Below are 14,626 nucleotides of genomic sequence, written 5' to 3' on the forward strand. Positions count from 1 at the left end.
TATTGAAAAAGTTACTTTAGAGTCCATTTGAATTACATGGCAAGCTCGTTCAGAGCAGAAACATTTATTTTTATTCTAGTCTTATTTATACCCAGTAAGGACCACCATATCCCCACAGTTATTTAGCTAAATAACATATTAAGAGTTTTTAATAATCAAATTTAAGCTATTCCATATTTATACATCCTTAATACATTTCTAGTAGCCCTGGTGTTACAGAAGTTGAAGCACTCGGCTATAAATCGAAAGGTCAGTGGTTCAAGCCCGCCAGCCACTCCATGGGAGAAACGTGTGGCAGTCTGCTTCCACAAGGATTTACAACCTTGGCAACGTTATGTGGCAGATCTGTCTGTCCTACAGGGTCGCCATGAGTCAGAGCTGACTCAACAATAGTGGGTTTGTTTTTTGGTTTTGAATACCCTTCTCAGTTACCCAAATCACTTTCTAGGCAGTATTTAAATTTTATGTTGTTTGTCAACAATATATATTTTTTACTATTTTCTTCAAAATATAGATGGTATATAACAGCAACACTCCCATTAAGAAGCAAACTAGGTTTCTATGGCTGAATCCCCCCAAATTTGAAATTGTGGCTCTTGTGAATTCCCATATTTTTCTACACAGTTCTAGTTTTACAACGGCGTGGTGTTAAAGCATTTCTCACAGTAAATTAATTAAATTACATGGCTCTAATCTGATTCAACTGTAATCACGAGAGCATATGTCAATTTCCGCCTTTCTAATCTTCCAAAATAAATGACAAATTTAAACAAATACATAATTCCTAATGGAAAACAGGCACGTTTAGAAGACATGGAAAAACATGGTTACTGGGGCATACAGAGCTACCGAGGATCTTGGGAAGGACACGGTGCTATATACTAAGATACAACCACCGGTTGCCCTAGACTTGGTGGTCACTCATGGCCGCCCCACGTGTGTCAGAGCAGAGCTGTGCTCCATATGGTTTTCCATGGTTGATTTTTTTGGAAGTAGATCACCAGGGATTTCTTCTGAGGTGCCTCTAAGTGGACTCTAACCACCAACCTTTCAGTTGACAGCCACAGTTGTATTAACAATTTGCATCACCCAAGGACTCCAAAATAAAAGTAAAGACTGGAAAAACACAGCACTTTTATTTATCAGTGAACAATGGTCCTGACAGGCAACAAAGAAACATGAATCCATAATCCCCAATTTAGCTGAGGATTTTATTTGGGTCTGAAAAATTTATTTCTGAACCTGTTGCTGGGAACTCAATACTTTCCCATAGCAACAATGCTGCAAGTAAACAGTTAGTGAAAAGTTTCTGGGCAGTTAGAAGAAATCTTTTTAACCCAAAATATGACCAAATTGGAGAATTTACAGCATTACGGTATTTCAATAACATTTACACCATTTTTCCCCTATGGAAAAAGACTTCTGCACTTTTAATTGGCACTTGTCTCTCCCCATCCTCCAGTTCACCATCTCAGCTCATCCTCTAGTTTCTTCCACTTCCATCAAAAACTCTCCAGTCTCTTAGAAAAACCAAACCGGTTGCCATTGAGTCAATTCATAGTGACCCTATAGGATAGAGTAGAATTGCCCCATAGAGTTTCCAAGGAGCACCTGGTGGATTTGAACTGCTGCGCTTTTGGTTAGCAACCATAGCTCTTAACCACTACTCCACCAGGGTTTCCCAGTCTCTTAGAGGTAAAAGCAAAGCAGCCTGCTCCTGTGAGCTATTTGTAAGCAGCAGCGACAGGGATTGTTGAAACGCGGAATGCAGGTTCAGGGAGGGATTTGCGAAAGTTTTAAGAGGATAGAGTAGGGACACAGTCAGCCATTTCCTAGCATAGGGACTAATGCACAGTAGGCATTTAAAGTAAATGTATTCTGTATGATGCAGATGAAGAGAAAAACTAACAGAACAGTTTACAAAAAAAAAGTTTACAGTAAGTGGGAAGGGATGGAGGGCAATTACTCCAAGCAAGGAGTCAGCTCAAAGTGAACTGGGTGAGAGAACACATCCTCCCAGATCTGTACTATGGACATCATATCTTCAGCTTAGCTCTGTCTCATGAAACAAATTCATGTCTGTGAGATCAATAGTTGTCCATAAGATACATAAATATATTTTAGAGGGGAAAAAAGGCAAAAATTATTTTCTGAAATACTTTACTAGACCCACAATGATATATTTTCACCCTCAAGTCTTCCAGTAATCGGAGGTCTATTTGCTCTTTGAAGAACACGTACAAATTACTTTTCCTTCCTCTACACCAGATGATTTTTCGTAAGAGTACAAATGATTTACAAATTTACATCTGTCCAAACTAAACTCCAAAGGTATTCAAAACAGTCACCTGGGTCTAACGAGCGTTCAGTGTCTTTCAGCCTTTTCTAAGATTTATGTTTTAGTATTTTTTTTTTATTGTTACTAAAATAAATAATAATCTGAGGTATTTTTAACTTATTTCCCCAAATGTTAGTTTTTAATAAAGAAATTATATACTACACAGGTACTAAAGCAAACATTCTTTTACAAATTAATCTCAAAAATGCTTTCTAATACTACTTCTGAATTAATTCACCAACAGGTGACAGTCTTTGATTGCCTTTCATCATCATAGAAAATATATTTTCCTATCTTCATGCGAAGTACTCTTCTAACCATATTAAAAACCAAAGAACCAAACCCGTCGCTGCCAAGTCTATCCCAACTCCTAACAGCCCTACAGGACAGAGTAGAACTGGCCCCCGGGATTTCCCAGGCTGTAATCTTTACGGGAACAGACTGAAGCAGACTGCCATGTCTTTCTCCCGTTGAGCAGCTGGTGGTTTCAACTGTCGACTTTTCAACCAGCAGCTGAGCACTAAATCATTGGCACCAAATTCTAGTACATTACATACATTAATTCATTTAATAGCTCATAATAGCACTGTGAGGTAAGTACTGTTGTCCCCATTTTGCAGAAGAAAAAAGAAAAAACTAAGGTCCTGAGATGTTAAGTAACTTGCCCAAGTTTACACACGGCTACTGAACAACAGAGCTAGAACCCTAACTCAGGCAGCCTGGCTCCAAAATCTAAGCGCATAAGCATAAGACCCTACTCCTTCTCACACTCATTCATTCATCAAATTTTATTAACTGCCTAGAGTGGGCCGAGCCCTTTGCTAAGGCCTAGGTGTAATAAGACAAAAATAAAAAGGCAAAGTCAGTACTCTCAAGGAACTCACAGCCTAATATGTACTAAATAATCAAATGCAAATTAAATCAAAAGATCAATATGACAACTCTGCTTAAGGAAAATGTCTGGGGAAATTTTAAGATATTGTATAGAAGAGGATTTAATAATGACATTCCTTATCTGTATATATTTTAAGTACTCTAGAAAACTACACATTTGATCTTTAATAATAAACCTTATGAAGCAGAAGGACACTGTTAGGCCAATTTTATGGATGAGGAAACAGATAAAGGTATCATGTCCTAAACATCTTAGCAAGGATGCCACACCTCCTCTACAGGAATCCGCTCTAATCACAGAGCCTATTTCTCTAAAAAGACCCCAAGACAGATAATTTATAGGCTTCTTGGGGCTCTACCATGGTCTGCTCAAACAGATTACCTCGGCCAACCAGATCCCCTTTGAAAAATTTGAAATTAGGAACCAGAGGGATGGGTCAGTTAGCTATGAAATGCAAGATGACAGAGCAAGAGAGCTGGGGCATCCACTGGGAGCCATGTGCAAGCTGAAATGATGAAACAATAATGCCTATGGGTAGAAAAGAATACAACAGTCTCATAGAGAGAGCAGACATTCCATGAGTGACACCATGCAAACAGTCTCTGAAGGAAGAAGACTGGAGGTACTTCCTGGCCCTAAGGCTTTCTGATTCGGTTCCAGTCTACCCAGATCCCTACCATAAGCCTCATTTCCCTAAAGAAACTTAAGTGTTCTTTACAGCCAAAAAGCAATTCCCCAAATAGGATGTGAAAAGGAGATGATGTTTCACACTCACTTTCAACATAGAAATTCAAATATATAGTGGACGTAGTTACGGAAAAGACTCCAGATGGGATCCACAGTGTAACTAGTAACTAGGCATCGAACCGAAAAAAAAAAAAAACAAACAAACCCACTGCCACCGAGTTGATTCCAACTCATAACGACCCTATAGGGGAGAGTAGAACTTGCCCCATAGAGTTTGCAAGGAACACCTGGTGGATTCAAACTGCCAACCTTTTGGTTAGCAGCCATAGCTCTTAACCACTACGCCACCAGGATTTCCAACTAAGCACCAGTCACCACGACTTCTGTTTACCTCTTACAAAGAGGATAAACTTGACCAGCTCAGAGCAAACAGAGAAGTCAAAAAAATATGTCTTCAGAATTATCCAGACATTCTTTCTGCCCCCTCTGCCCCACTCCAGTTCAACACCTTTACCCATCCCCACTCCCAAATAATGTTTCTTCTCACTATCTCCTCTTCTCAAAAGAAAAAACTAAGACTTTTACAGCAAACCATTCCATCCCAAGGTACTTATACAAAATGAAAGGTTTGGATCCATTATGTATGTTTCAGGACAGGAATCACCTAGAGGCGGAGAGTTCAGAGAAGGGTTGTCATCACGCCTAGTCTAACACACGTTCTTCCCCAAACCAAGGGTGGGGATCATGCAGTTAACCATCACCATCACCACCACCTCACAAGCTAAACCTTCGAGTTTCTGCAGTTCTGAGATCTCTCACAGTAATCCCATTAGGGTGACAAGAAGAGAGGCTTCCAGGACTCTTGAGCAGAGACAAGTCAAGAAGAGGCAGGAGAGAAAAGGCAGCCACAGGGAGTGAGACCCACAGATGCATGAGCATGAAGCACAGGGGACTTCCACCTCTAGCAAGTGTGACATTGGCTTCTAATGTGTGAATGACACTGATGTTTACAGCTAGAGGGGAAGTCCAAACAAGAGTAAGAAAAGATAATTCATCTTGATGGACCAATTATTAAATACCTGGTGGTACAGTGGTTAAAGCACTCAACTGCTAACCAAAAGGTTGGCAGTTCAAAACCACCAGCAGCTCCTCCAGAGAAAGATGTCACAGTCTGCTTATGTAAAGATTTACAGCACTGGAAATCTTCCGGGGTTGCTATGATTTGGAACAAACTCAACAGCAGTGTGTGTTGGGTATTTAAGCCTAAGTGCCACACAGACCAATAGCAATCATGTGATTATGTCAGTTTTGGGGAGCTCATTTTGCAGCAACACTGTTAAAGTCTGGTAAGTACTAAGAACATAACACATAAAAGGAATAACGACAAACAACTGTGCATGGTACGTTAGTACTGTGAAAAGAGGTAGTTACATATGCCCCTGAAAACGAAGTTTTCAGCAGGTTTTTGTGGTTTTTTTTTTTTTTTTTTGGTCGGGGAGGCTCTTTTTTCTTGTCGATAAATCCTTCTATTTGCAAGGTATAAGCCTAGCATAAATTCCACAAAGATAACTTTAAACAGACCCATGAAAATCACAACCCTCACAGATGAGGTCAATTAAAAAGAACATATCACCCACCCTACCTCTAAATGAAGACCTGACCAGGTGGAATACTGGGTGATCTTTTAATAATTCCAGAGAAAATTGTAGATAGGCTTCTAAAAATCAACACAGTAAAAAAAAAAAAAGTTTTACAAAAAGTATTTATATCAGGAAATCAAGGGACTAGATTAATCTAGCAACAACTACCCATATGGACAGCATAAAAAATGTATTTGGTCATCACTAAACTCTACAAAATTAGAATGAGGAACCATGCCTTCAAAGCAAAGTTAGGGAAAATAAAAGGAAATGTTACTTCACATATTACAGAGCCATGCTGTAAAAATCACTACTATTCCTCCCTTCATGAAAAAAAGTACATAATTTCAGAAAATACACAAATTTGGAAGGAAAAAACTATTAATGAGAGAGTATATAAGTTTTTTTTTAATGCTACGTGATTCATGTAAAAACGCTAACCTCATCAAGAAAGACAATCATGTCCCTCCGTAAATGCCGCTCTTAAAAATATGTTTCTGAGTTGTATGCCCAAAACTTTGCTTAAGCTCATGTCTACCCACCATCCACCCCCCACCACTTGCACTTTTGGAAATCTTCCCCAGTTACATAAATGGCAATGTTATCCTCACAAATTGTTTAGGCCAAAAACCATGCAATCATGTTTAACTAATCTCATTTGCTCATATCTCACAAGCATCAGGAAATGGTTAAGTGCTACGGCTGCTATCCAAAGGGTCGGCAGTTTGAATCCACAAGGTGCTCCTTGGAAACTCTATAAGGAGGCAGTTCTACTCTGTCCTGCAGGGTCGCTCTCAGCCAGAATTGACTCAATGGTAATCGGATTGTTTTTTTTGTTTTGGGTTTTTTTTTTTTTTTTGGTCTAATTGGGAAACCCTGGTGGCATAGTGGTTAAGTGCTACCGCCGCAAACCAAAGGGCCAGCAGTTCGAATCCACCAGGTGCTCCTTGGAAACTCTATGGGGCGGTTCTACTCTGTCCTGTAGGGTCGCTATGAGTCGGAATCAACTCGAAGGCACTGGGTTTCTGGGTAATTACAAATTATTTCACGGCTTGCCATCTCTACTATCATAACTACTAATACCTGAGTCCAAGTCACCATTGCCTTAACCCCCTGAGTAAATGTCTAAAGTCCGTACCAATGCAGCAATCAGAGCGACTTTTTAAACCTAAACCTGCTCTGTTCCTCCTATGTTCAAAACCCTCCCCAATGGCTTCTCATCTCATTTTGAGTAAAAACCAAGTTCTCAAATGATCTGCAATGTTAGCAGATCTGCCTGCCCAACCTTGTTTCCTCCTACCTGGCAGACCTCTTTGCTCTTCCGTGGCTTGATCTAAGCTAAAGGCTTCTATACTCCCTACTTGTTCACTCTGCCTGAAAAGCTCTTCCCCTAAATCTTTCCCCGAGGTATCTGTGCGGCTCACTCCCCTCACCTGCTTCAGGTCTTTATTTTCCACTCTGCAGCACCCCCCCAACCACCCTCCCCCCCAACCCCAGATAAACACAGGTATCTGTTTTGTTCCTCACCATAGCGCCAGCACCTGGAAAACTACCTGACCCACAGTACCAACCCAGTTGCCATCAAGTCAACTCTGACTCAGGCTAACCCCGTGTGTGTCAGAGTAGACCTGGGCTCCATAGGGTTTTCAATGGCTGATTTTTTAGAAGTAGACTGCCAGGCCTTTCTTTCTTAGCAGGTGAGTAAACCATTCAAGGACTCCTGATACATAGTAAACCCAGAGCTCAATAATTACATGTGGAATGACTGAATTCATAGAACTGATGAGTGAGACTTGGAAAAGTCTAGAGCTAAGCTAAGTCTGGGAAGATGCCAGCCCTCTTCCTTTAGACACACTGGACAGTAGAAGCTCTGAATGGAAGAGGAGGAAGCATGGAGGCAGCAACCAATCTGTCTGCCAAAAAGGACCCACCCACATTCCTTCTTGCCATAAAAGCACGTGTTTATAGACCTTAGCTTGGCCCATCACTACCCCTGGGCAGGTCTGCTATATGCTGCTGTCACTAACTCAAATCATAAATGTTGCCATGGACCAAAAGAACATTCCAAGGTCTTTCAAACTTCAAAGGCTTGAACTTTTACATTATGGTGAATTTTGAGTTACAGTACTTCTAAATACATGGAGTTTGGCCATATTTCTTAACAAATAAAAAATTATATTGATGAAAATGCTCCTGAAACTAGGAAGAATATACTATAAAGATCAGTAATTTCTTTATCTAATGTTTAGGAAAGCAACAGCTAACTATGAACCAGGCACTGTTCTATGGGCTTTGCATGGATCATCCCACTTAATCCTCCCAATGAGGTAAGTACTATTATGAAGCTCAACTGACAGAGAGGTAAATCGTCCAAGGTCACACTGGAAAACAAGATGTGAAGGCAGGCAGACTAACTTGAAAGCCCAGAGATTTAAGGCTATGTCAACAGGTCATGGTGCTTCTTGGTTCCCTCTTGGCTCTGTTTACCCAATACCAAAGGCAAATGGGATCAACAAAACAAGAACTTACACACTGAAACTGTTAATTTATTCATAGAAGACAAAAAATATCTCACCCAGGTAGCTGGGTTATAGAATGAAAAGATCTAAGAGAAAGGGAAATTTCATTTGAAGTTAACATTTACCAAAAGAGAAAAAAAAAGATACAAAACCATCAGAATGATATTTCTTAAAATAATGGCAAAATCAAGAGATAACAATAAGAATAGATAAAACACAGTATTCTTTGAAAAACTGCTTTTCAAAAGGAATATTAAGAAATCCATTTGAAAATTAACATGTAAATAAACCCTTATAAATACAGCTACTCAGAGAAAAAGTTATTTCCTTTAGGAACATTTGGCTGTGTACAAGTCAGTCAACAACTAAAGTTAATATTATTTCTTTAAATCCTGATGTGTTGAGAAGGTAACCTTACCTACCCACCCCCCAAAAAAAATGGAAATAGAATTCCTCAAATATCTGAGATGCTCTAACCAGGAGTGGGGCAGGGGGGAATTCCTTAATCTGGCATTCAATGAATGTGTCTTGATAAAGAGGGATAATGGAATGGAATAAAGGGAACTTTAACGGATTACTTATGAAAATATTAATTCCCTAAAATTCCAGCTGTTCAAAAGACCAAAACAACAAAAAGGACTTGGACAGGCAAGGCTAAAAATCATAAACACTTTCTATGCGTGCTTTAAATCATATACACAGTCCTTCACACTTTTTAAAAGGCATGATACATATATTAATCTTATTGAACTAAATGTTTGAGTAAATAGTTCATCAAAGTACATATTACTTAGAAAACACAAAACCTTATGATAAGCAAAATTAGACTTCTGCACTTTCTCTGGCCACTTTTAAACAGGCAGAGGGAGCCCAGGTATCTAACTTTGCCTCTTTTAAGAGTTTTGTTCGTTTTGTTTTGTTTTTGCATTAAGAGCTTTCTAAAAAAGGCATCAACCATCACCTTGCACTTTGGAGCAGCCACCGCCCAAAAGCTTAAGTACCAGCTGACCAATCCAACCCGAGTCAAAGCCCTTTGTACCACGGCCACCCCTCTCCCATCACCATGATTATTTGGTTATTACCCACCTCATCTGACTCTCAAACCTCTCCTCCTTCCATCCAACCTGTTTCCAGTATCTCAACCCTTCAAGTCTAAACAAGGTTCCTCCCAAAGTAATGATAAGCTTATCTGATAAATTAGTCCATGCTTAAGGGTAAAAAAGTGGTTAGGCAGTTGACCGCTAACCAAGAAAGCCTGATGGTTTGAACCCACCAGCCGTTCCACAAGAGAAAGATGTGGCAGTCTACTTCTATAAAGATTTACAGCCTTGTAAACCCTATGGGGCAGTTCTACTCTGTCCTATACAGTCACCGTAAGCTGGATGGCAATGGGCTTGGGTTTTGTAAGGCTAAAAGCTAACGAGAACACTGCCCCTCCTCACTCTTCTTGCCTTCCCTCCCAGCCTTCAAGCCAGGCTCCCATCTTGTTCAGTCAAATAAAATAACTCTGTCCCTAGGATGGAGTCCCTGGGTGATGCAAAGGGTTAACGTGCTAGGCTGCTACTGAAAGGTGGTTAGGGTGAAGTTTACCCAGAGGCACTTCAGAAGAAAAGCCTGGCGGCGATCTACTTACAAAAAATCAGCCACTGAAAGCTCTGTGGTGCACAGCTCTACTCTGACACACGTAGGCCGCCATGAGTCTTAATTGACTCCAAGGCAACTGCTTTTATGTGCAAGCAATATGGCAGCTGGTGGGGAACGGGCAGCATTTGGGAGCATACCTGATGCTACAGTCCCCATAGAGAGCACTGTGTGGGCAGCTGCCAGCCCTGCCCCTTTTAACATGTTTTAGCATGGGTTGAGAAGGATCTGTTCCTCTCTTTTGTTCTCTCAATCCACTCAAGTATAGGACACCCATAACAAGCTGCAGACCTGCAAACACAGGATGAGGAACCTCCAGGCCTAGAGAACTACAGACCTTGCAACAATTTAATCCCCAGGGTTTAAGACCTTCAAGGTGAAAATGAGAGGTTTGGACTAAAAGTTCCTAATGTTCCTTCAAATTCTTACTATCTAAGACCCAAGATTCAGATCCTCAGGCCACCCTAGCCTAAAGTCATTTGAGAATGTGCTGAGTTTGCATAATTCTGGCAGTACTGTGACTGCCCTTGGAAATCAAGTTATGAGGTTGCTGTTTCAGGCTCCATACTCCTAAAGGGTTACTAATATATTACTTGATCTACAGAAAAACGGATGAAAACACTATGATTTTTCACAGAAAACATGCTAATTCTCCTTTAAAGAACAGCATGTAAAATGCTAGCACAGCTAGAGAACAAGTAACAATTCACTTTTATCTCTGGAAATGAATCAAGTCAATGGAATACATGCTAAGGTTGCTATGTGAGAAAACAGTTCAGGTCATCCAGAGGGTCTAACACAGAGTATTACAGTCGTTCCTTTGATTTTTACCCTCCCCCGTATTTGGGGATTTTTAAAACAAAGTGAAAGAGGGCATTATCTATCTCAGCTTAAGGCAAGACATAAGTCACATCAGAACAAAGGAGGCTTTATTATCACATTAAACATCAAGGAGGAAATGCGCGCGCTCACTGAGAACTAGGGTCCTAGGCTCTTAGGTTAGCATTTGCTTTCCTAAGCTTCCAGGCCAATATTTACAGTTTATATCTAAGACTGGAGGTAAAAATGTTCTGCTAGTGGCAATATCATCAAGGACAGAAAGAAAGGGAAAAAAGCCCTTGGAAAACAGAGCAAAGTACAGAGAGAGAGAAAGGTACTCTTTGCGCCTCAGTTGCCTATAGAACATTTGCCCTCTGCGCCTATAAAACGATTTAACATTAACCACCTTTCACTCGGGCAGCCGAATACTACCTCCTTACCAAAACTCCTTTTTGAAAGCCTGAAAAAAATTCCACATACACAAAAGATTGTGAAACATACTGCCACAGGCCAGTGTCTTGAGCTTTTTCCCTAAGAGGTTTCCTTTCAGCAAGAAGGAAGAAAGAAAAAAAAAAAAAACACCACTCCAACAACAACAGCTCATACAGTGAGCCGCCTCCCTGCGTTTTGGCAGACTTTTCCAACTAACAGTTCCAATTACTGTGTCCTGAGCCCATTCAAGAATTCCACCTCTTAGGAAGTGTTTCAAATATAGTCATTTGATCTTTCAGCATTTGCACCTGCACCTGCTAAGCAACAAGTCTGATAGCCATACCTCCAGTTCGTTATTCCCCGCCTTCCCCAGTAACCATATGGGCTATTTCAGACCTGGAAGGGGTGAGACCAAAAGCACGTAAAACCCATGCTACACATTTCTGCAGCTGCTGGAGTTTAGGCTCTATGTGCCCCTATTGTTCCTTTCTCCCCAGACCAACTTCCCTGTTACTTTTTTCCTGGGGCATGTAAGAAGGTTTTGTTTTGTTTTGGCGTTCCAATGCCAGGGCTTACCTGGAGGTGGCTTCCTCCCCTCCCTTGGCATGGGTGCCCCCTACGGCCTGGTCCTTGCCGCTGGGGTGGTAGGCAGTCAGCACAACTCCCTGCGAATTGGAGAGCCAGTTCATGGTGAGAGAAGGGGCATAATTTTCTGCGATGCCGACACAGAGAAAGGGAATGAAGTTCCTGTCTCGCCAGGCAACTCCGCTCATTAGCGTCCGCCAGCTCCTCCTCCCTAGGACGGCGATTCACACAGGGAGGGCGGGGTCTCTCCCATGAAGGGCTGCCCGGCTCTCCAATTAGAAGCTGTGACTCAGGGTATTGTTTAAACCGTGGGCAATTCCAGCCTGAGCTGTTGCAGTCCACGCTGGAGGCAGGGAGCTGTTTGTTGCTCCCCCCGCCATTTGTTATTGTGATATTACACTACCGAACTGTGTTCTCAAATCATTAATATAGATACAAGCAGTCTTGGTTAGGAAACAAAAGGCTACTGTAGAGCCTTTTTTTTTTTTCCAATTCCTGTTTCCATCTGATAATCTCTACTTCAAGCGACAGGAGTAAGGGCATTTCTTAACCCCTTCACCTTCAGCGTTAAAACTGGCAAAAACCAGTGAACCTGAGGCAAAACTGCAATGCAGCTGACAAGAAAGTCTTTACCTCTTGTATTCAGTTAAAAAATGACTGTGTGCTCTGTAATGGCTTCTTCATTCATCTAAAAGCCAATGCCTAATTTACCTCTTGCTGTATCAAAATACCCTTCAGGACCCAAAAGACGCATCTACCACAGATCTGTCAAATGTTACTGCTGTGAATAAAAATAGTACCTACCATTTATTGAGTACCTACTTACAACATGCCAGGCACTGTGCCAAGGGCTTTAAGTATTTCATCCAATTCACTTCTCCCTTCTCCCTTTCTCCTCTCTGTCACACGTGTGCTCGCGCATGCACACACACACACACCCTGCAAGACAGGTGTCATTATTATCTGCATCTTATATAGTATAAAGAAAGTGAAGTTGAGAGATATGCTAAGTAAGTTGTCTAAGTGCCAGAAGTTGGATTTAAATAGAATTTCAGAGTAAATTACATTCCTTTTAACCACCATGCTATTCTCCCCCTTGTTTGTAGATTAAGAAACAAACTAAGAATTTATGAAAACTACAAAAAAGGTTTCTGTTCCTCCTCCTCTGAAAAACCTTTATTCTCTTCTACTCTCCTAGTGTTTGCTGTTGTTATTGTTAAATGTTACCTTTATGACCGACCTATTGATCTAGCTAAAATTCCTCATAAACAAGTTTTCAATCCGTAATTACGTTTTTTTTTCCATTATTTAAAATGATCATGAAAAATAAGTAATTTATTCATACTTAAACACTCTTCAGGGATCTAAAACGTGTTTTTAAAAATTTCCTCTCTTTCGTATCTACATTGAGCTCTCAGTTGCAAAAGCCTTCCTGAAAAAGGGCCAGGTATTATATTTTCCTCCTCTCTGTCCATAATTAGCTGCAGAACCTTTCCATTTTCACCTCCATAGGGTTCTACCTGCTGTCTCCTTTGTACTCCATCGCCCACCACAAGTTGGGCTAAGGATCATGTCTTAGCTCTACTATTAAAATAGCCCTTTTAGCTCATCCCATTGTCTCCTTCTCCAAATTATTCTGCACATTATTATCATACCCAAGCAGAGTCTTAATAACGTCTCTCTGGGCTTAAAAATGGGAAACCCTGGTGGCGTAGTGGTTAAGTGCTACGGCTGCTAACCAAAGGGTCAGCAGTTCAAATCCGGCAGGCGCTCCTTGGAAACTCTACGGGGCAGTTCTACTTTGTCCTATAGGGTCGCAATGAGTTGGAAATTGACTGGACGGCACTGGGGTTGGGGTGGGTGGGGGGCTTAAAAACCTTCACTGGGTCTCCACGCAAACAGCTAGTTCCAAACTTTTAAGTAGATCATTGAATGACCTTTGTCTTAGTTATCTAGTGCTACTATAACTGAAATACCACAAGTGGATGGCTTTAACAAAGAGAAGTTTATTTTCTCACAGTAAAGTGGGTTAAAAGTCTAAATTCAGAGTGTCAGCTCCAGGGGAAGGCTTTCTCTCTCTGTTGGCCTTCTCATCAATCTTCCCCCTGACTAAGAGCTTCTCTGTGCAGGACTCCCAGGTCCAAAAGACACACTCTGCTCCTGGCACTGCTTTGTTTGGTGGTATAAGGTTGCCCTGTTTCTCTGCTCACTTCTTTTATATCTCAAGAGATTGGCTCAAGACACAATCCAATCTTGTAGGTTGACTCCTGCCTCACTAACACAACAGCTGCCCATCTTCCCTCATTAACATCATAGAGGCAGGATTTAGAACATATAGGAAAATCACACAATACCAGGAATCATGGCCCAGCCAAACTGATACATACATTTTTGGGAGGACATAATTCAATCCATGATGTTATACCCTTTGGCCCCCAAAAAATCACATCCTTGCAACATGCAGAACATATTCACCCCATCATATCATAGCAAAAGTCTTAAGTCCAAAATCTGAAAATTCCTCTTCTTCCGTGAAATCTAGAATACAAATTATCTGCTTCCAAAAGTACAATGGCAGAACAGGCACAAGCTAGATATTTCCACTACAAATGGGAGAAACTGGAGGAAAAGAAGGGATAACAGGTACCAAGAATGTCAACAGAACACATTACATCACCGCTCAAGGCTTTGAAAATAACCCTCTGTTCTCTGAGACCATTTACACAATAGCTCTGCCCTCCAGACTCTAGGTATTGGCCACACTCTCCAGATTCTGACTGGAGGCCCCTCAGCCCTGGGCTTCACCTCTGCCTTCCAGGCCCAGTGGGACAGCAACTCTGCTCCCTCCGCTTTAGGGGCACAATTCTCCTCTTCCATTTGAGTGGCAATGTCACTCTTAGAAACACCAGAGGCCATGGATCCACCCTTTGAAACCCCTGAAGCTGTGGGCATGCCTTTTGAGACTGAGGCACCTCAGCTTCTTGTGTTCTCTTAAGCTTCTGCTTCCTGGTTTCTTGGCCTCTCAGCTCCTCTGGCCTCACACCAGCATCTGCCCTGCTGGGGCAAGTGT

The 14,626-nt window shown here is 41.3% G+C and overlaps 1 protein-coding gene across 1 annotated transcript in view; it reads right to left on the reverse strand.

Annotated features, from left to right (window-relative positions):
* The window catches only part of ARHGAP18 (Rho GTPase activating protein 18), a 156,526-nt gene extending 144,763 nt beyond the window's left edge, over window positions 1–11,763 (reverse strand). The window contains exon 1 of the mRNA XM_049900510.1: window positions 11,548–11,763. Within this exon, the coding sequence (XP_049756467.1) occupies window positions 11,548–11,744 (197 nt within the window). The 5' untranslated portion in view covers window positions 11,745–11,763. The remainder of the gene's footprint in view (window positions 1–11,547) is intronic.
* Window positions 11,764–14,626: the final 2,863 nt, after the last annotated feature.

Source organism: Elephas maximus, chromosome 1 (assembly GCF_024166365.1).
Source record: "Elephas maximus indicus isolate mEleMax1 chromosome 1, mEleMax1 primary haplotype, whole genome shotgun sequence".
NCBI lineage: Eukaryota > Metazoa > Chordata > Mammalia > Proboscidea > Elephantidae > Elephas > Elephas maximus.